This window comes from Lampetra planeri, chromosome 10 (genome assembly GCF_965212315.1).
Source record: "Lampetra planeri chromosome 10, kcLamPlan1.2.h2, whole genome shotgun sequence".
Taxonomy (NCBI): Eukaryota; Metazoa; Chordata; class Hyperoartia; order Petromyzontiformes; family Petromyzontidae; genus Lampetra; species Lampetra planeri.
This window is the reverse complement of record NC_136116.1, coordinates 15,559,182-15,582,683: the sequence shown is the minus strand read 5'-3', so window position 1 is coordinate 15,582,683 and position 23,502 is coordinate 15,559,182. Positions and strand designations below refer to the sequence as shown.

The 23,502-nt window shown below is 48.0% G+C and overlaps 1 protein-coding gene across 1 annotated transcript; it reads right to left on the bottom strand.

Annotated features, from left to right (window-relative positions):
* Positions 1-3,901: 3,901 nt before the first annotated feature.
* Positions 3,902-21,676, bottom strand: LOC144721103 (uncharacterized). Its single transcript, XM_078598484.1, has 11 exons — positions 21,579-21,676; positions 18,806-18,875; positions 18,067-18,144; positions 17,180-17,218; positions 16,065-16,124; positions 14,734-14,766; positions 13,920-13,952; positions 12,739-12,768; positions 11,889-11,976; positions 10,917-10,990; positions 3,902-5,647 (listed from the first exon to the last, which is right to left on the bottom strand). Exons 2-11 carry the CDS (start codon positions 18,849-18,851, stop codon positions 5,544-5,546), a joined length of 585 nt encoding a protein of 194 aa, XP_078454610.1. The 5' UTR covers positions 18,852-18,875; positions 21,579-21,676; the 3' UTR covers positions 3,902-5,543.
* Positions 21,677-23,502: the final 1,826 nt, after the last annotated feature.

Below are 23,502 nucleotides of genomic sequence, written 5' to 3'. Positions count from 1 at the left end.
GTGAGTCCGAGACTTGCTGCGACAACATAGACGAGATGGTGCGATGCAGACGCTCGACCATCCCGTCCGTTTGCGGGTGATAAGGAGAGGTTCGAATTTTTTTCGTTCCTAGGAGATCACAGACTTGTTTTAGGAGTTTCCCGGAAAAATTTCTACCCTGGTCGGTCAGCAACCGCTCCGGAGCACCTTTGTCCATGACATAACCCTGGACAAAGGCGTCGACGATGGCTGCTGCCGACTGATTTGGCAGGGGCCAGGCCATAGGCCAGCGCGTAAAATATTCGACCCCAGTAAGCAAATATCTGTTACCCCTGGGGGTGGCGGGGAATGGCCCCAGAATGTCCAGTGCGACCAGTTCATTTACTCGGGAGACCTGGATGGACTGCAAGGGCGGGTTCGACTCCCGTGCCGGTGGTTTGCGCTGCGCACACCGAGGGCATGCTGCCAACAGATCAGTGACATCCCTTGTCATGCCTGGCCAAAAAAAATTCAGCTGGAGCAAGGCGAGAGTTTTCTGGGTCCCCAGGTGGAGGAGGCGCTCATGCGCAGCCCACACCACCTTACCCCGTAATCCCGAAGGGACCACCAGCCGGTGACGGTGGGATTTGCTGTCCCAATGCATGAGCAACCCTGCGTGCATGCCCCAAGCGTCGGCCTCACCCGTCCCCCGCCCCCTCTCCCCGGCGCGACAACGCAACGCGAGGAGGGAGGTATCCTCCATTTGGAGGCGCCCCCATTCATTAACGGGCAACCCAAGCAGGGAATCTTTCCCCTGTTCCGCGATATCATTGGTGACCAATGTTTCGTCATTGGCGGCGGCCGCCAGGACCGGAACCATCATGTCCCCTGCCGGCTTGCAACGCCCAGACCCCAGGAGGCATGCGCATTCGGAGGCGGTTGGCATCCGTGACAGAGCGTCAGCGTTGGTGTGGCGAACGCCCTTACGGTAGGTGGTTTCGAAATCGAAATCCTGGAGGACCTCCAACCATCGGGACAATTGTCCCGATGGCTGTTGAACCTTCAGGGCGTACTGCAGTGCCGCATGATCTGTGCGGACGGTGAAATGCCGACCGTACAGATATGGGCGATACTGTTGGATGAAATAGACAATTGCCAACAGTTCCCTACGGGTGACACAATATCTTTGCTCCGCTGGAGACAACACCCGACTGCCGTACGCAACCACCCGTTCCACGCCGTCAACCACCTGGGAAAGCACACCTCCAATACCCGTGTTGCTCGCGTCGGTGTCGAGCAAAAAGGGCCTAGAAAAATCTGGGTAAATCAGGGGAGGAGCCTTTACCAGGGCGTCCCGAAGGGAGCAGAAAGCAGCTTCCTCCTCCTGACCCCAGTGGAACCGAACCCCTTTAGATGTTAACGCGTGTAGGGGTTTGGCAATCGTTGCAAAATTAGCGACGAAGCGTCGGTAATATGATGCGAAGCCAATAAAACTCCTGACCTCTCCCACCGAGGTGGGAGTCGGCCAGGAGCTGACACACTGCGTTTTGGCGGGATCGGTAGCAATACCCGAGCGCCCTACGATGTGCCCCAAATAACGCACCGACTCGCGTAACAAATGGCATTTCTGGGGCTTAAATTTCAAATTAGCAGCCCGCATCTTTAGGAAAACCGCCCGTAACCTCTGGAGATGTTCATCAAAAGTTTTACCAAAGACAATAACGTCATCCAAATAAATCAGGCACGATTCCCATTGCAATCCAGCCAAAACCAATTCCATCAATCGCTGGAAAGTTGCCGGCGCTGAGTGTAAGCCCATCGGCAACCGGTTGAATTGGAACAGGCCGTGCGGTGTACGGAAAGCAGTTTTAGGCTTAGAATCATCGTCCAGAGGAAGCTGCCAGAATCCCGAAAGTATATCTAGTGTGGAGAAGAATCGCGCTCCCGCCAAGGCGTCCAGCGATTCGTCCATCCGTGGGAGCGGGTATGCGTCGGCAACCGAAATTTTATTAAGGCGCCGAAAATCCACGCAAAACCGCAACGAGCCGTCCTGCTTTTTAACCAGGACGATCGGCGCTCCCCAAGGGCTGGTGGAGGGAGAAATGATGTCGGCGGCTAACATGTCATCAACAGCCGATTTGACATGGTCCTTTTCGGCGGGACTTAACCGAAACGGATTTTGGCGAATTGGCGCGCTGTCACCCGTGTCAATATGGTGACGCAGCAGGTGAGTGCAACCCAAATCATATTTATCCCGACTGAAAACGTCGGAAAATTCCCTCAGTAGCGTTCTAAGCTGTTGGCGCTCTGAATTTGTCAGGTCCGTCGATCCCGCACAAAGCGCGTCGAGCCACCCTTCATCGCTGTCCGAATGTGGGAGCATTCGGGAAGCAGTGCCAACATGGTTCGCGACAGGTTCCTCGCAGGGTACCGGCGTCGCGTGAGCGAGCACCGTCCCTTGAGGAACCACCACTGTCTGCGACCCCACTTCTGACACCAGATGAAGTACCGGTAAGTACGCTGGACACCCAGGTTGAGGCACACGTATCTTTATTACAAGTTGTCGGTACAGGACAGCACTAGAGGGGGTAGCGGCCCCCTCACCCGGATAACTGGGGATACACCCTAGCTAATCCTGACCTAACCCCAAGTCCTCCACTAACGGGCTAGGGGAGGCTAACTGGCCCGACACTGGTGAGTCGGGCTACGGTCTCCGGAGTCCCAGGGTACTGACCCTGGTTCACGGAACCACGCCTCTGGCTCGATCCTCCGCAGCCCTTACAAGGGCGGCGTCGAGGGGAGTCCAGGGCTTCTAACTAGCAGATCTTCCTTCTTCCTCCTTCGTTCCCAGACTCAGCCACGAGCTCTCTCTGTCCTCCCCCTTTATACCCCCCGTCAGGATCACAACCCCCCAGGCTGCCTGATGCGGACGTCGCTGCGGGCACCCCCCCCGTGTACTCCCGGAGCTCCGCCCACTGTGTTTATTCCCCGTTGGATCCCATGCACCTACAGCCCTCCCGTAACAACCCTACACAGATGTAGAATATAAATGTATACATGACTGATAAATGCTTATTTATGATGCTCTATTCGTATTGTGGGTAGTCCAACGCAGACTTGCTTGCTCCCAATGTGAATCTGAAATGTAACTTTGATGCTGGATCAGCAACAGTGTGTTTCCGTTTACTTCCCAGCTTTACTTTCGCCTCTACGATTTGTGAGGATCTGAACTTATTTCTACTACCCATGAAACACACCGAGTTGCCGTTCCAGCAAAAAAAAGCATTCCTATTTTTTAAGAGTGGTCAGTCATATGAAATGTCAGTTCAACACGTAGGCTTTCGCGAACAATATCATCCATAATATCGTTTTTTTGGGTTAGATCGCGTAAATATCAATGTGTCGCGTGGTGGCAGGTTTAACGACACATTCATAGTTACGCAATCTAACCCCAATACAAACCTACATTATACATGAAATGTAATGTTTTTGATTCAAAGTAGACTTTTAGGTTAGGTCACAGTAATATTAACGGCAAAAACCTGCGTGTTAAATGTAACGCCTTTATTTTGCATTGCACAACAATACTCGTTGTGAATAAGGCAACTCCTGTTTAGCACACAACAAGAAACGTCCTTCATAGCCTCGGTGATGATATTTTTGTTTCTGCCCCACTGCTCGGTCACTGAGCAGTGTCTCTCCTGGAGGTTTTGGAAGCCATTGCGCAACCTTCCTCTCTGGTAGTGCTGGAGGCATGACCCTGTTGGGAATACTGGAGGGTCATCTACCTCTGCTAAACTGTATAGTCCTGTTCCCACAGCCCAGTACTATAGAGATCCTTGAGCGAACACTTTGATACAACATATGTTCACGATGATGGGCATCTCAGACTACAAAGACGTGTTATAGATTTTTTATACAAATCAAGCAAAAGGAATGCATGTTTTATGTTGGTAACTTTATTTTTACTTTTATATTAGACAATGGTTATGTTGCCGTCCAACTATTGGAGTCATTTGAGCTTAAACATGTGTGCTGTTCATAATTTGTTGGTATAAATGACCTAATTGTCTTTTCTTAAGATGCAAAGCCAATTGACATGGTTGATGGATGAAAAATTTCAGTTCATTCACTGCAGAGCAGCTGCAAGTGAACTAAAGCGTCGTGTACAACGTGGAGGCATGTATATTTACTGTAAAATCATTTGAATACGAGGTACCACTCTTCTCGTCGACAGCATTTTTACTGCGCCTGGCTGTGAGCTCCCACTGATTAGTCCAACTCTTAATTTCCCCTAAATTTTGCGAAGTTGGCAACATTTAAAAGTTGATTTGAGGCCATGCTCACCGCAAGGGAGACAGCTAATCATTAAGTCCAATAAACTGACTCCGATTTGAACATGTGCTTCTGTTCATATGAGTGTTTTTCACCCTGGCCACGGCACGTGAAGAGATCTGGACATGACACACTGTATCTGCAATTATCCTTGCCTATGTACGTTGAACTTCTTTCGCACCTTATGTATCCAACCGTGTTAATTAGAGGTGCGGGGGAAGGACAACAAACTCAACTTACCTCCACCACCGTATCCAGATTTCATTGCGGATGAGAGTTACATCGTAATACATCTCACGTGACATCGTGCCACGTCACAATACCACGACGCATGGAAACGGGTGGCAGTGGTTTCCCAGTAAAGCTGCCCTCACGCCTGGCCTGTAGGGGGCGCATCGGTGTGCGTCACTCATGTTTGCAAGAGGTCACGTGGTTGTCAATCACTCAATAAACACCGTCGTTTCTCTAACGAATCTTTGCCTAAGTAAACAATGGCCCAGAAAGCAAGTTTCAGTGACATTTTAATTTTAAGGCAAGGCCGTCTATGGCCATTATCTGCCAACTCTAATATTGATTAAATGTGAGAATGCGTAGAGACTGAGAACGAGACTGCAGTTCTGCAGTGTCGAGTGCTCTGTTAAACATACCCATGGATTGAAGTGCAATGCCATCTCCTAGCCCTTCCACCATCGCTAATCACACCGAACATGGCATTGCTCATTCTACATTGCTGCCTGTCTTCAGCACCTGCACACGTATGTAATTATAATCGACAGTAACAACGATGTTTTCAAGCTGCCACTGAGACATTAACTAGGTTCTCATGAACACAAAGAATATGCAGTTTGCGGGATTTTGCAAGCACAGAAAATCGCAGAAACTCTGCAGCATCCACAGGAAAAATACATTTCTAGACACGATTTTAAAAAATGACCTCTAATTATCTCCTGATGCTCAATCTGACCTGAAATTAAGACAAGTATATATAAGATAACATTGTTAAACAGCATGTCGAGGTTAGTATGTATCAATGAATACAAGGAATGTTGGAGGTTATACAATACAAATTCAAGTACAAGTTAAACTTAAATGTGAAGTCAACATTTCTAGAATTTCAAAGCATGACATAATGTTCGTGTAACTTTATTCATTACACAAGCCACACGCCGGTTGTTGGATGGGCTGCACCAGGCTGGCTAGGCCTCGACGCCTCCGGCCCGTGCTGCGGCTGCTCCCACGTGGCTCTGCCATTAGCAGGAGTGGCAGCTCTTCCCGCACGAACTCGAGATGTCGCCGCAGAAGCCGAGGCCGGCGTACAGGCCGCAGTGGGAGTACTGGTCTCGGCACAGATTGGCTGTCAACAACAATGACTGCATTGTGAGCCCGCGATACATGCCAACTGTTTTTATAACAAAACCTCAACACGTGTGTCAAGAACACTGTGGCCATTAAAGTAAAACAATGTATAGCAGGCAATGTTTCAGGCGAAGCTCCTACATGATGTGGGAATGTGCTGCCCCCCCCCCCCCCCGACAATGCAGAACACAGATCATGCGAAGGGTACTCAGAGGCAGTTCTGTGATATCCACTTCCGTGGGCCGTTCTTAACATGAATGGTTGCACTGCTCTGTTAGCCCCGAAGGGATATTTTGTTTAATGAAGCGATGTCGATTGCAACAATCCCAGTAAAACTGAGAAAAGCGATCATTCAACTTAAACGATTATACATTTTTTTTGCAGGAAATGTATAGATACATCTTCTGATGTATCTTCTGATGTATTTGAAGCGCTAAAAATGAACGGTTACAATGATGCACAAATCAACAGAGCATTGAATGCCAAAACCAAATAAAATAACACGAGCACTGAAATTGCCCAAGTAATTAAAACGATAAAAATACCGTACATTGCGGGAGTAACTGATAAACTAACCAGATGTTTGGAAAAACAAAACATCCGAGTCAGATTTGGCATGGTACATTAAATACAGAAATTAATATATTGTACAAAAGATGTATTACCGAAGCTATCAACAGAAGGTGTGTACAGGATTAACTGCACGTGTGGAAAATGCTATGTTGGGCAAACAGGATGAATGATCAGCACGAGACTAAAAGAACATCAGAGAAATATAGCAGTAGCAGAACACGAGTGCCAACAAGGACACTCAATTGATTTTGAAAATGTTGAAGTTCTGTGCAAAACTAGCTACTACTGGCCCAGACTAATTAGAGAATTTATCGATATTGAAAGAAATAAACATTATTTTAACCGTTCGGATAGCTACTGCCTTAATGCTGCGTGGAAGCGAATCATCAAATAATACATTGTTTAAATTCATGCCTATAAAGGGCACCATACTTCAATAGGAATTACCGTTGGTACAGCTATTTTAATACACACAATGGACAGGAAGGACAATATCAAAGGGCTCGCATAATGCACATGCATCATGTACGTTGACTCAGTAATCCCCCCCACCACTTTGCGCAAGAGCGCAGAAGCGTGGTCACCAAATCTACACCTCTATATAAGGTACGAAGCAGGTGGACTTCTCCACAAATCTGGCTGGTGCCTGATGAAGCTAGTTGTAATTACTGGCGAAACGTCGTACTCAGATTGTAAATGTTGTGGCTTGGCTCTACAACACACCAGTGTGCTGTACTAGTGACGAATTGGCATGTTCTGTTTGTGTGACAAACCTTACTAGTTGGCTGTGTCGGGTGGTGGCGGGTTTTAACGACACATTTATATATTTACACGATCTAACGCAAAAATATGATAGAAACTGTTATCTCTGTTTACCGCATGGTGTATCAGTGTAATAGAATGGGCCAGAGGGTGGTCTGTTTTACATTGCACTGCGTTCACAGCTAACAAACCTTTGGCTCATGCACACCTGTGTCAACACCCAACACTCTTTTTTCCACAACACATTCGCACGGTAATAGACAAAAAAAATTGGGTCTTGTCAGCAATTTGCGTGGCATTCAAATAAAGCTTACAAAAAACATTTTGCTACGAATTATACAAAGCCAAATTACTGTTGTACTTTTCATGGTTATATATATTTTAAGAAACATGCACACGCACAGAGTGACGAGTAATTCGATATCTTAATGCAGGATAGAGGCCTGCTAATTACTGTGCTGGTACGTTAAGTTACTCATGCCAGGTTGGTTTAATCTGCACTTTATTTTTGCATGTGCAATGAACTTGTGGCGCCTGAAGAAAATCCATATGTGCGAGAATACTCATTGCTGCATGTTTTAGATGTATACACAGTATATATGTGTGAAACCTGCTTTTTGTATTTTCCGCTGGCGTAACTTGCTCGAACCAGTCGCTCAGTATGCTACTTCCTGCATGATTAAACCAACCACCACAGTCGCTCAGTATGCTACTTCCTGCATGATTAAACCAACCACCACAGTCGCTCAGTATGCTACTTCCTGCATGATTAAACCAACCACCACAGTCGCTCAGTATGCTACTTCCTGCATGATTAAACCAACCACCACAGTCGCTCAGTATGCTACTTCCTGCATGATTAAACCAACCACCACAGTCGCTCAGTATGCTACTTCCTGCATGATTAAACCAACCACCACAGTCGCTCAGTATGCTACTTCCTGCATGATTAAACCAACCACCACAGTCGCTCAGTATGCTACTTCCTGCATGATTAAACCAACCACCACAGTCGCTCAGTATGCTACTTCCTGCATGATTAAACCAACCACCACAGTCGCTCAGTATGCTACTTCCTGCATGATTAAACCAACCACCACAGTCGCTCAGTATGCTACTTCCTGCATGATTAAACCAACCACCACAGTCGCTCAGTATGCTACTTCCTGCATGATTAAACCAACCACCACAGTCGCTCAGTATGCTACTTCCTGCATGATTAAACCAACCACCACAGTCGCTCAGTATGCTACTTCCTGCATGATTAAACCAACCACCACAGTCGCTCAGTATGCTACTTCCTGCATGATTAAACCAACCACCACAGTCGCTCAGTATGCTACTTCCTGCATGATTAAACCAACCACCACAGTCGCTCAGTATGCTACTTCCTGCATGATTAAACCAACCACCACAGTCGCTCAGTATGCTACTTCCTGCATGATTAAACCAACCACCACAGTCGCTCAGTATGCTACTTCCTGCATGATTAAACCAACCACCACAGTCGCTCAGTATGCTACTTCCTGCATGATTAAACCAACCACCACAGTCGCTCAGTATGCTACTTCCTGCATGATTAAACCAACCACCACAGTCGCTCAGTATGCTACTTCCTGCATGATTAAACCAACCACCACAGTCGCTCGGTATGCTACTTCCTGCATGATTAAACCAACCACCACAGTCGCTCAGTATGCTACTTCCTGCATGATTAAACCAACCACCACAGTCGCTCAGTATGCTACTTCCTGCATGATTAAACCAACCACCACAGTCGCTCAGTATGCTACTTCCTGCATGATTAAACCAACCACCACAGTCGCTCAGTATGCTACTTCCTGCATGATTAAACCAACCACCACAGTCGCTCAGTATGCTACTTCCTGCATGATTAAACCAACCACCACAGTCGCTCAGTATGCTACTTCCTGCATGATTAAACCAACCACCACAGTCGCTCAGTATGCTACTTCCTGCATGATTAAACCAACCACCACAGTCGCTCGGTATGCTACTTCCTGCATGATTAAACCAACCACCACAGTCGCTCAGTATGCTACTTCCTGCATGATTAAACCAACCACCACAGTCGCTCAGTATGCTACTTCCTGCATGATTAAACCAACCACCACAGTCGCTCAGTATGCTACTTCCTGCATGATTAAACCAACCACCACAGTCGCTCAGTATGCTACTTCCTGCATGATTAAACCAACCACCACAGTCGCTCAGTATGCTACTTCCTGCATGATTAAACCAACCACCACAGTCGCTCAGTATGCTACTTCCTGCATGATTAAACCAACCACCACAGTCGCTCAGTATGCTACTTCCTGCATGATTAAACCAACCACCACAGTCGCTCAGTATGCTACTTCCTGCATGATTAAACCAACCACCACAGTCGCTCAGTATGCTACTTCCTGCATGATTAAACCAACCACCACAGTCGCTCAGTATGCTACTTCCTGCATGATTAAACCAACCACCACAGTCGCTCGGTATGCTACTTCCTGCATGATTAAACCAACCACCACAGTCGCTCAGTATGCTACTTCCTGCATGATTAAACCAACCACCACAGTCGCTCAGTATGCTACTTCCTGCATGATTAAACCAACCACCACAGTCGCTCAGTATGCTACTTCCTGCATGATTAAACCAACCACCACAGTCGCTCAGTATGCTACTTCCTGCATGATTAAACCAACCACCACAGTCGCTCAGTATGCTACTTCCTGCATGATTAAACCAACCACCACAGTCGCTCAGTATGCTACTTCCTGCATGATTAAACCAACCACCACAGTCGCTCAGTATGCTACTTCCTGCATGATTAAACCAACCACCACAGTCGCTCAGTATGCTACTTCCTGCATGATTAAACCAACCACCACAGTCGCTCAGTATGCTACTTCCTGCATGATTAAACCAACCACCACAGTCGCTCGGTATGCTACTTCCTGCATGATTAAACCAACCACCACAGTCGCTCAGTATGCTACTTCCTGCATGATTAAACCAACCACCACAGTCGCTCAGTATGCTACTTCCTGCATGATTAAACCAACCACCACAGTCGCTCGGTATGCTACTTCCTGCATGATTAAACCAACCACCACAGTCGCTCGGTATGCTACTTCCTGCATGATTAAACCAACCACCACAGTCGCTCAGTATGCTACTTCCTGCATGATTAAACCAACCACCACAGTCGCTCAGTATGCTACTTCCTGCATGATTAAACCAACCACCACAGTCGCTCAGTATGCTACTTCCTGCATGATTAAACCAACCACCACAGTCGCTCAGTATGCTACTTCCTGCATGATTAAACCAACCACCACAGTCGCTCAGTATGCTACTTCCTGCATGATTAAACCAACCACCACAGTCGCTCAGTATGCTACTTCCTGCATGATTAAACCAACCACCACAGTCGCTCAGTATGCTACTTCCTGCATGATTAAACCAACCACCACAGTCGCTCAGTATGCTACTTCCTGCATGATTAAACCAACCACCACAGTCGCTCAGTATGCTACTTCCTGCATGATTAAACCAACCACCACAGTCGCTCAGTATGCTACTTCCTGCATGATTAAACCAACCACCACAGTCGCTCGGAGGCAATTCACAACTACAGGTGTGTGTAACCACGTGGGCAAGGTCCGGTTGCCACGTCTACTTCACCTCGACGCATTTCAATGTATCTACAAAAACAGCGCCACGAGGTGACGTGTGTGGTCACTGGGTTACCAGCTGAGCAAGAGGTGCCGAGGCGGTGTGAAGGCTGCAGAGTTGAATTTCTGATTACTTTACACGGATAATAGGAACCACGAAACACAATGTGTGTGTGTGTTTGTGCTGTTTCATCTCACTGCATGGACTCGTGGTGCTGCGTGTTTTTTGTTTTGGGGCCACGCTACCTTTGGCAAGCTGGTCTTGTTCACACACGGTGCGCACACAAAGTTCTTTGTTCATAACATAAACACGAACGCCCCTAAAATGTACAAGAAAATCACAGAGCAATGAATAAAGGATTAAGGACAACATATATATATGTTAAAATAAACAATTGAACATAATAATCAATATCAACTAGGTACAAATAGTTCTAAAAAAACTCAGTTTTACCTCAACAAAACAGTGACATTAGAGACTCAAAGGACACAGAGGTGGAGGCCGAACCATCTGTGCCTGGCTCTAGACTCCTATTATGCTTTGCTAGGCCTTGTGGCTTTCCGTGTACTGGAATCGATTGTTTTTCGTCTGTGGGCTTAATTACAGACTTGGAGAGTGCAGTCAACTTGAAGCAAATTCGCAGTGGCAACGATCAGCACTTTGTCACATTCCATAACAAAAAAATCTAAAATAGCAATAACATTTTACATTCCTTTTGCATATTAAATTTAATATCATGTTGGACTTACAACTAGAATTGGTATCGTTGTACAGAGATGAAAAAAATGCACTGCCATCATTGACAATGCCTGACAACTGAAATATGCATTCTTCCATAGGAGAGCAGAGCATGGTGAATTTCCAGGCAATTACAAGGGCTCTCGGCAAGATATCCCTCTGGGGCACGTAACTTAAGTGCAGATTTGTGGGAGGCTAAACGCAATTGTGGAATGAACCTGCCACAGAAATGTGCAATTTACACTTCTGGTTTATAGTTGCCAAGGGAGGCGGGTACCGTCCCATGCCCGTTCGAGCGGCCACATCTCTCACTCGGGCTGCGAGCAGGGTGACGTCATCGTCGTCACCGCGCAGGGCACCCAGGTGCGTCCGATGCTTCGAACGCACCTGGGTGCAGGAAACGACCTATGATGGCACGGGGCAGAGGAGGGCAGTGGCGGGCTTGCCCGTGGCGTGCACGAAGCGAGGAGGAGCGGCACCTGTAGAAGCAGCGCGTGTGGAGGCACTCGCGGCACGGCTTCTGCACCGAGTAGAGCCGCGTGCACACGTACTGCTCCTCGCGGCAGCCTGCACACGTATAAAGACCACCCGTGTAGCCTTAACCGCCTGTTGGGGCAAGTGCTGTTGGCGAGTAGCACCTATGAAGGCCGGCACGGCACACAAGGGGGTGGGTGGCCAGCACCACGCTCGGCCGCCTTTGTCTCCCTAGTGGCCATGCTTACACACTATACCAGATACTTATTTGAGGCTGAGTCAATCTAGCGGAGGCCCAGGATTGGTTCAGATAATCGTCACTGATGTTGGCCGTGGGCGAGAATCAAACTCACGTGACCTTGTTCGTAGTGCAGCGTTCTAACCGCTACAGGCGTGCACACACACACATGTGTGTCGAGTATTCGTGAAGGTCAACTTTACACGCCATATGCCCGTGACATAGTAGACACCCTCGATTCCTCCTGGCCAATGGCCTGCTTGCTGCGGGGACGTTGGGCCACAGAGAACCCAGTCTTTTATTGTGCAGAATTTGATTGACTTTCTTTCCCTTATTAGACGGTGTAAGGCCTATACTGTAATTGGCAAAGACAAAGACGACTGAAATGCAAAGTGTATGGAAATTGCACGGCGATTATAGTTTAACCCCATTGCACTTTACCGTAACCCACATTTACGGGGATTGGACCCTGCCCTGAGAAAATGAGGTTCATTCCAACTTCACTTCAGTGTAGGGGTATTCAACTATATTTGAATTTACATCGTTTCCTTGAAATGTCAATGCATCGCGATAGATACACAAACGAGGATCAAAAACGGCGTTTCCCATCGGCTTACCTCCGAGACCCGGTTCAGTGGGCTCTGGCTCTGGAACATTCGAGGCACAACAACAGAATACTTCAATTAGGAGTCTGCACTTTTAAATCTCTCAGGTTGAAGACTCATGTCTTTAGAACTGCTGTTTGTGTTTAGTTTGTTGTCCTTTCCCTACATCCATCTCCAATTAGCACGGTGCGAAAAAGGTTCATCATACATAAACATATTATCAACGAGCGAACAGCCAACACTTCTCATCACAATGCTTTTCCATGCTGCCGGTCACAAGAGGTTTTCAGTCACAATTCAGCAGTTGGAATCACGCGCTGAACGTGCAGCATCTCTCTCTCCGCTGCGAAGGAGCCAATCATAAAGAATAGCCGCTGAAAAAGTGCTCGCTTCATCATTCATTGGGTGCCGCCGAGTACTGAGGGTGTTGACCTCCGCGGACCCAGCCTTTGATTCACTATTTCTCTCTCGTTCGCTTTCACAAGAGACCGCTGATGCCGATACATTGTGAGCACTACTCTTTAAGGTGCGTGAATGGGTGTGGTGCTGAGGGCACCACCGCATTACTCACACTCCTACCCTTTGGTGCTGATGGTTGATGGTAGCTTCGAGTTCTGAAAAAAAATCCTCCAAAATGTCGGAAATGCCTGTGTCTAAAATGTCAACTTAAATTGGATTTAGCACCCCTAATAACTTCCTAAATGTACACAAATCTTTTGGCCAAGGATAAATATATTAAATCTAAAAGGGGGGTCCTCAATGAGATAAACAAGTTGGTGTCATATTTGGACTCTTCAAAGGCTCCAGATACAAACTTTCATAGGCTTACGTTAAAAGAGTTACAATGTAAAATCCCCCCTGCCGGCAATATCTAAAAAAAAAGCATATGCTCTAGACATATTGTGCCAATTTAGAACATCATTCGAATGAACATCGGTGACTCGGTAGGGCTTTTGCGTTTTGTACCTTCCGACATAGCTGATCCACACGCTCGTATCGACACAGATGGGTCACGGAGAAAGAACAAACTCCATCCACTCTCACACAGGACACATGGTGCCACCCTAACCATTCAGACGGAAGTTGAGTGAACATAACTCCTGTCGACAAACACTGAAATGAACTAAACCCAGCTAATGTGAAGAGTCTTAGTCACCACCGTCTACATGAAATAGAAAAAGGCACTGCATTACCAACTGGTTTGACAGGCTGCACAGGTCTTGGGCCTGTAACACAGAAACAAACATTCAGATGTTACCTTCTGGAACTGTTGTGGCTAAGGCTGTTGTCGGACACTTCTATGGCAAACACCACATTGTCTCTCCAGTGCTTGTATCAGCATGCTGCATAATATGGTTAACAGATGTCAGACATTTAAACATCTGTTAGGCATATTAGTGTTACCTTTGCTGAACAGCAGCAGCAGTAGTTTAGTAAAACCAAATTATCATCATAAAAAATACTGCACATCTAATATGCAATAGAAATACCAATTATGTTTATTGAATCATGTAAAACATTACAATGAAGCCATGGGCACAGAGGCTTTCCTATTTTGTTCCTGAATCAGTTGTTTGGAGAGGATTTCGCACGGCCTCATCAGCAAGCGGTGGCCCTGCTGATCTTACCGTGGCCAATCTCTCTCAGATGTTGGCTAAGGGCCGTTTCGCAATCGCCTGGCACCGCTACTATTTCCTTCGTGGTAGTGTGCTCAACTTTATTGTAGTCCAGCACTGCATACTGCACGGGTTTTGATCGACCGAACCTTGCTGAGAAATACACCCAGGGTTTGGTCTGTGGGAAAGGTGGCAGCTCTATCCCATGTCTGGTTATATTAAGCGGAAAGCAAGAGTTTGATAGCGCACTGGAAGAGGCTCTTTTAGATGTTCCACCAGCGGGAAGGTCGGAGCCATTGATGCACGGAACGTGTGCATTGCCGCTCGTACGGATGCACAATTACATTTCAAAGCCGTGGTGAAATTATTTGACGGCAGCGCGAGCTCTCACCATAGACTTGCAATGAATCCGTCGGTGTGATATCTGTCAGGGTGGAAAATGCACAGATTTAACATTAAAAAATTCACTCAAGATCCATAATATATACTGCACCGCACCGTACATTCATCAAGATGTATTGGTAATTTTAAGAAATAATATCGCTATTTTGTGCAGCGTTGGCAGGAAAAGCGCATCACGAGAAGGAATATGACGGCCGACGGTCGAGACTGATGATGGAGCGGCAAATGTAGAATGCAACAACAAAGACAAAGATCCCCCGTATCGCCTTATCAGACTGTCGGGGCAAGTGCTGTTAGTGAGTAGCACTTGTGAAGGCCGGCACGGCACACGAGGGGGTGGGTGGCCAGCAACACGCCCGACCACCTTTGTCTTCCGAGTGACGATGTTTACACATCGTACCAGGTACTCAATTAAAGCCGAGTCGACTTAGGGGAGGCCCAGGATCGGTTCAGATAATCGTCACTGGTGATGGCCGTGAGCGGGTATCGAACTCGGGTCGCTAGGTGAGTAGCGAAGTGCGCTAACCGCGACGCCACCGAAGCAACAACGCAGCTGGGAGGATGCCCACCACAGAGAGGAAGTGTGACGTGTGGTGTGCAGGTGCCAGATGAGAGATGGTGACGGCTTTGGGAAGACACCACGAGCAGTGCTTGGGTCATGGATGATGATGAGGATGATGATGATGAAAATCGTTTCGTGTGGCATTCAGACTGCAGGAAAAAAGTTGACAGCCATACTGACTCGGTGCCCACGTGACCACGAACAGGTCGGCGAGTAAAGTGGTATTGTTCATAAACAATATAAACACGTACATGTAGGTAGGTAAACAATAACAATGTTTTAGGGTCTAATTCACATATTGATGACATGAGGTGTTTACATTATTCGTGTTTTTGTTGTTATCTGGGCCATCTCCCCCCCCCCACATCCCCCGTTATCCAAGACAATTTAGAGTGGTTTGTACAGACGTCGATAATAATAATCAGGGTACCATTCAATTCGACATCTGTGAAGAAGAGCTTGGCAGCCCATTACTTCCTCTCATCTATTGTATTCACCTCATCTTCACCATGAAATTCATCTGTAGTGACATTGTTCATTCTCTGTCAAGGCGCCTTCGCCAAGGCCTTGGTCAAGGCGCTACATACATTACGTGAAGATGATAAGAAAGCTCATCCCATTTCTCTAGGATAAATAGAGATTATGATACATATTTTGAAATGCTAGCCCTCTGAGTTGCCAGCCACCACGCTCACGAGTGATAGTTTCCATCGAAGGAGATGTTTGTGTTTAAAGAGCCTTACGTTCGTCCTCCTTACCTTGACCAGCCGGGAGTATCACAACAGGCGGTTCAGCTGGAGAGGGAGTCTGATAACCTTCTGTAAATGCACGTGTGTCCACGTAACAAGTGTTTGATTATTCCAGCTTTTAGTTAACGGGAACAATATGTAACATCGGGTTTGGAAACCCCCTGAGCCTTCCAGCCAAGCCCTGGCACGTTGCCCTCTGAGCTGTCTGCCAGCTGCACAGCTGTGCCTGGCAATGCGTTGCATGTTTGACTCCTTGTTTTGTTTCGAATATTTCTGAGCGTGTTTATGCATTCGAATTGCTGTACAACTTAAAATGGCCACGGAAAAATATCGCGGTCAAATATCACAACAAAATACAACATTTTCAAACAGAAAATCTCTTTTTACATTGAACTTTGCTCCATGTCCTACTTTCGACCGTCCGCCAGGTTGTCACGCAGTGTCATCATCTCATGTTGTGGAAATTTCACTTTTCATGACCGAAGTAAAAAAGAAACCCCACGTATTTCTATTATTTTTGTAGTTATTTTGACACTTGTCTAAGAACATAAACTCCGCGCACGGGATAATCTGGTCTCAACAAAAGTGCCTGCCTGCAATGGAGCCCTGGGTGCCGGTCGTGCGAAGTGCCCCGAGACTGGCGCTAGCCGCCTCACGTGACCAACAAGGCCAAACGCAAGACGCCGACATATCAACCCAACACACCGAGGCCTAAAGATAAACAATACGCCGATGGCTTCCCGCTCATCGTGCTGGTGAAACTTTAAATCGCATTTTGGGAGTTCCAAATTGAGGTATGGAAGCAGTGCATCTGCACAGGATCTCCCAAACTTCAACGCAGACCCTTCATCCCCTGTCGCTTCCCCGGGCGTCTGTCGGTTCCCTTCCTCTCTACTGCACACCGGGGGCCCGAGAGTACCTGCACCTGCGTTCGAGCCCCGGTGTATTTGCCACATCTCTGTTATTGTTATTATTCTACCACTTTGCGCAACATGGGCACAAAGCATACGCAGGTTTTTGCTGCTATTCCCTTGAGTCGGACCCCACGTGTGAAATGTCAACTTGTTTGTGTCGTGCACAATATTACTTAGGGAATGTCCTAAAACATGAATAAGCGGTGTTACCTGGATATTCGTAGTCATAGTATGCGCCTCCTTGCCCAGCTGTTGACAAAATACAAACAGAAACCGTTATGGCTGTGGGACACCAATGCCACGAAGACACATCACACACACACATCACACACACATCACACACACAACACACACATCACACACACACACATTACACATCACACACATCAGACACACATCAGACACACATCACACACATCACACACACATCACACACACACACATCACACACACACATATCACACACACATATCACACACACATATCACACATATCACACACATCACACACACACTTGCATACAGCGTCAGTTCCAAAACTAAACTAAATTATTTTTTACTTTATCAGTTAAAGCCCCTGAGCTATATAGCTCCTTTTCAGACGCGACCTGGCCACAAATGATAACCCGACGAAGTGGCTTATCATGTGGACATTTCTAGCAGCCAAATATTATAAATGCATGTTTCTAGATGTGGAGGGAAAACCCAGAGGACCCGGTGAAGAATCTACTCGACCACGTGGAGAACATGCACACTACGATTATACAGCAGGCGTCAGGGTCGGGATCGAACCCACTACAGTACCTCCTGTAAGATTGTACAGTGCAAATGTGACAAAAAATTGCATTGGTTTATGTATATATGTATTCCCTGCAATGTATAGAGCAGTAATTCCTCCCTTAAAGTATTTCTATTTAATGTGGCACTTTTCCGGAACACGTCTTCCGCATCCAACGAGGATATGTACAATATATCGTTTGAACTTTACGCACAGTACCATGCGCACTAAGCGCATATGTTTACGTTTGTGTATCGTCCACGCCGAGAGGTCAGAGGCCTCCTGAGCGGTGACGACGCTGCACTCGTGGGATCACTCACGTGGCGTGTCGAACGGTGGGAAGACGTTGCCATTCCGGTCTCCCTCCCCGTACTGCGGATATTGCGCTGCGCACGGCCCTACGCGTGACATCAGGAAGGAGACATCGAAACGCGAGTTAATCTCCCAGCAACGTGTGCTCTGCGGGTTGCCGGTAACGTCTGCGAGTCGCGTCAGATGATAAGCGCAGCTATCTGCGGTCCGGGTCGTTAACCCGACTGTCAATCCCGGTCGATTGGAAAAAGGTACAAAAATGTAATGCCGCCGTGGCGCGAAATATTCTGGGAAATTAAACATGACCTCACTGTTGACAGGTATTGCTTTTACATCTGGTAGACCGGCAATATTTGTTTAGGCCTGACTTCTAATGAGACCTAACATAATCTATTGTATTTAGAGTCATAGATGCAGAAGTTGACTTATGTATTGCATTACCCAGAAAATTCCACAATATGGCTCAATTTTTCGTTAAGTTGCATAAAATAGAGCCTTTTCTGCTCTTGTTATCAGAATTAGAACTGTTAAAATGTATTGAGTCATCAACTAATTCGTTGATTAGTCGCGTGTCATGCAGAATTGTATCATTAGTCGTGGGATGTGTGTAATTGGGTACCGTGACCTCTGCGGCTACTAAAGTTTGTACCTGCGCTGTCACGGCGGGTGACACGCTAATGCTGGCACACTGTGGTGTCATTCCAAACTCAGGTAAATGTTGATCATTTCCTGAGGAAACCAACTTACCGACAAGGGCAACAAGTAGCAGCAGCGTCATCTTAACGTTGGCCATTCTTCACAGTGTGCGATACGTAGCCTAGAGAGAAGGGCACAGAACCAGAGCTACGGTGAACACTGCGGACTGTCCAGAGGGCACGGCTCCCAACTCAAGCTTCACACTTTACGATTGCATTCACATGTTTTATTCAAAGTCCAGACAAACGTTCTTGCACAAACCTTCGTACAGACCATGTGCCAATGTTCGAGGGATTACAAAAAGTTGGTCAATGTTGAACTGCAGGAGACAGATGGCAATCTTCTTGGTTCTTTCGGTAAAGTCACGTAGAAGGGAAATAATAAAATAATAAAGATTTAACATAATAAAATACAATTCTCACGACGTTTCGGCCACAACGCAAGCAGCCGTCCTCAGGTGAAGAACAGGTCTGTCGGAAAGACAGCGTCTGAATGAATTTCAGACGCTGTCTTGCAGTCACGAAAGCTTTAAACAGATGGCAATGTTAATATTAATAAGGTTAGAGAGCACTCTCAACCTCCTACGGACTCATTTATGGGTTAACATAATAGACGGCTCCTGCCAATATTTGGCACGTGTCACACTGACACAGTGCCCACAGTATGAAGAGGCAGACCAAGTGGGATGTTGTAGATTGTCCATCTCCAGAGAGGTCGCCGCTCGACAATGGTGTGAAGGTGCCGATTTGGGTTTGAGTTCCTCCCTCACACTTGGGCCAAAGAACGTAACTAGAGTCACGGCTGTAGCGTCTCAACAAAGTTGTACGACATGATCACGGCTGTAGGCGAGACTGTTGTAGGGATTTGAGACGCTTGGAACATTAGCAATAACGGGGTGAACACACATGACGAGATGGTGCCCTGCCACTTATGTGATTCCTCGTCCTAAATGCAGTCAACAAGGAAGCCTGAGTCACCAGAGTGTTTGTCCTTTCGTTCTGTATGACCGCGAAAACCACCAAAACCTCAACCATGTGGGCAATGAGGCTCGGCACGGGTTTTACTGCGGTTCCATCACCAGCGGAGCAATTTATCAGCGGGGTGGTGTGTACTAACACGCGTGCCTCACAACAACAAGGCCATATGTTTGATTTCCGACACGGGCGACTTTCTGCTCAGAGTCTGTTTATTCTCCCCCTGCTCTCAGTGGACTTCCTCCGTTTTCCAGTTTCCTCCCAAAGCTTAAACAACCGCCATACATATGTAACTGGTGTTGGTCAAAAACTTCCAGATTGTGAATTTTCTTTTGGTAAATTTCTCAAAGGGAATCTCGCGGAGGGACATCGCGATGCCCCTAACGCGAACACTTTGTGGGACCCTCCCTCAAAGAGTTGTGAGACGCAGCGAGGCTTCCCCGAGTGAGGGTCATCAACAAGCGTGGTTGTTTAAACAAATAAGTCCACGTCGCCAGTCAGCGCCGTGGCTCACGGCTCGCTGGGCGCTGGGTCTGGTTTCGCTCTCACGCTGGAATGTTAATCGCTACCCCAGCGAGTGCGACCATAATTCGCTGCAGATTTTTTTGTTCAAGTGGCAAACGTTTGATGTCGGCTTTAAACGCGCCCTTTCTCACACACACACAGAAAACGGGTACTTAAGAAAGCAAGCTGGCTTCGTTTCGTCTTGTGGCGAAAACTCTTGGTATTGTTTTTGTTCTTCCAACATTTCAAGTCTCAACATTCGCGATCACGGGATAAGGCGCTGTGTGGCATTCACAGGCGATGTGTGGGGCTGTTCATGGCAGACGGGCACGGCGGCTACGAGTCCGACTTTCACAGCCGCGAGCCCGCGTCTCAGAACGCGATCCCGTCGAAGAGAAACCTCGTGCTCTGCATCTACGTTCGACTCGACCCGGCACCCTGGGACCGCAACACGAATCGATAAACCACGCGGTCCAGCAAGGCGCTCTGAAAATACCCGCGTTAATCATTACAAGTCTCGATTAAATAATACTAGGGTGGTTTAAATAAGGTATTCCCCCACCCCCCCACGAAATAATCGGTAACCACGGGAGAGAAACCAGTAAAGCGCGGTAACCGGTTTGCTGATGAACATTTCGAAATGCCCAGTCAATTCGAAGTGCCTCGCCACATTGTGTACCCCCCTGTAAAGTGCGACACGGAGGGAGCAGCCACAGCGGGACGGTGATGGCGACCGCTCTAGACCCCCCCCCCCCCCCCGTGGACACCCTTCCGTCAGCAGTGTCGCGAGCAGGCAGAGCCACTTGCAGGGCTGCCCCTTTACCACTTCACTAACAACGCGAGCGCAAATGTACCACTTAGGCCGCCGTGCCGTTAGCACGTGATCGCGTAACAATCGGTGCATTCATCTTTTTTGAACTAAAAATCCCAATGAAAAATCGATCCTGAAATTTAAGACCGGCAATCGATTCTGAAACCTGTTATTGGATTATCGATTATCGTTCAACAAGCAGAGCATAAAGACCAAACATCGCATCTCCTGTCTTTGACATTCCTCTTCTAAGACCCCGGTAGAATCATTAACCAAATCGGAACATCAACAGGCCGATTCGCAAATCTCCTTCATGAATGGAAAATGTAAGACGCACGACTGTGGCAATGCAACCCAAACTATGGACCCACATGGCAACCCACTGCGCTCCTTCGACGGAGGACGAACAGCAAAACGACACGAACTCTCTTGTGAAGCCCTCTCAGACCTCGCGACATTGGCGGCCAACTCCTCTGCGTCTTGCTGTGACACGCGAGACGTGAGGAGGAGGAGGAGAAGAAGAGCCGCGTCTCACCTGGACGAGAGAGAGAGGCAGCAGCAGCAGCAGCTCTGTTGAAGCGGCGCCGCTCTGAGGGGGGAGCTGTAAGCCGCGTTGGCTCACTCCGCATGGGGGGGGTGGGGGTGGCTCTGCACCCCCCTCGCTGCCCCCCCCCGCTGGGCTCTGCTGCCTCCTCGTGCAGGGCACGGAGCCTCCCCGCACCCCGCCCCGCGAAGTGCAGCGCCCGGCCCCGCAGCTCCTCCTCCTCCTCCCGTTCGCAAAAACCCATGGAGCCCCCCCCACCGAGCCCCCCCCCCCGCAGCCCCCCCCCCCACCGAGCCCCCCCCACCTAGCCCCCCCCCCCACCGAGCGCCCCCCCCCACAGCCCCCCCCCCGCAGCCCCCCCCTGCAGCCCCCCCCCAGCAGCCCCCCCCGCAGCCCCCGTGCACACACACGGAGCCCTTCCCGACTCCCGAGATTCCTGGAAATCACGTGGTCCTCGTTAGCCGCGCAGTACATAGCAAAGGTAAATTGCATGGCCAGCAGAAAATAAATAACGAAAGAGTTTAAACGTTATTATTGTAACATCGGTCTCGGCATTCCTCAATAATTCACTCCTTAATAGCCTTCACGAGGAGAGATGACTGAGCTTCCCTTATCCCACGGCCATCTCATTTGTGGCTCACGCAGTTGGCTAGGGCGAGCCCGTCTGCAATTATGTCCTTGTCTCGGCATCAGCTCTTCCGATGACGAAGCAGCAGCGAGAGTGAGCTGGGGGGGGGCACGCAGGTTTGTGCAAATACGAAACTCGTTGGACTAGGAGGGTTGGTCAGAGACATGTTGAGCACAGCAAGTAGGGCCGTGAATATGTCCACGTCTATGCATACCTTGAGTTGTATCCCCTCGTATGTGCACTGTTTTATTTCTCCAAGTCATCCACTCCCCCTCACGTGTCACTTATTCATGGCGTTGGCCAAACACCCCAAAGCAGAGGAGTGAAACTCGGCGAGGCTTTCACGGGTACATTCAACACAAAAAATAATTTTAACAAAACGTAAGAGCACACAAGGCTGGGGAATCCTGCAGTAACAACGTTTAAAGGAATTCACTTTTAAATCAGCATCTCGATTGCATTTTTTTTTAGAACTGATATTCATGTTTAGTTTGTTGTCCTTCCCCCACACTTCCGATTAGCTCGGTTGGCTACGTACGCCGAGAAAGAAGTTCAACGTACAGACATAAAGAGGGTGTCAATTAAATATCTACTCATTCACACATCGCAGTGCAACGTTGCCAATCTCTGGATACATCTGACCAGCCTCTGGAAAACGAATCTGGACTGAGATGAGTCGGAGTCCTCCTCGACGTGGATAACCGGCAATGACGACTGTGTTCACTTTGGGGAATGTACGTAACAGAACACCTAAGCTGGCTGTATTGTTCCTGTATGTGCAAGAGACGTGTTTACATTTTACGTGGAGGGACAAATATGGGAAGGGTGCGTAGCATCCATTTATTTTGTCAACATAAACAGCATGCCAACATTGACGTAATGTAAACACCATTAACAGCAGCAATCGTGGAGCGACGTCCTGACATGGTACATGTGTGTGCACAATGACACGTGTGGGCCTCTTAATAGGGAGCAGTAGTGTCGTGGTTCGCGCTCTGCGCTACGAACCCGGCCACACGAGTTCGATTCCCGCTCACGGCCAACACCAGTGACGATTATCTGAACCGGTTCTGGGCCTCCCCTAGGTTGACTCAGCCTCAAATGAGTACCTGGTGCGGTGTGTAAATATCGCCACTTGGCAGACAAAGGTGGCCGGGCGAAGTTCCGGCCACCCACCCCCTCGTGCGCCGTGCTGGCCTTCATATGTGCTTCGCTAAAAGCACTTGTCCCAACAGTCTGTTAAGGCTACACGGGGGGTCTTTGTCTTGTGTACCGCTCATCGTTCGC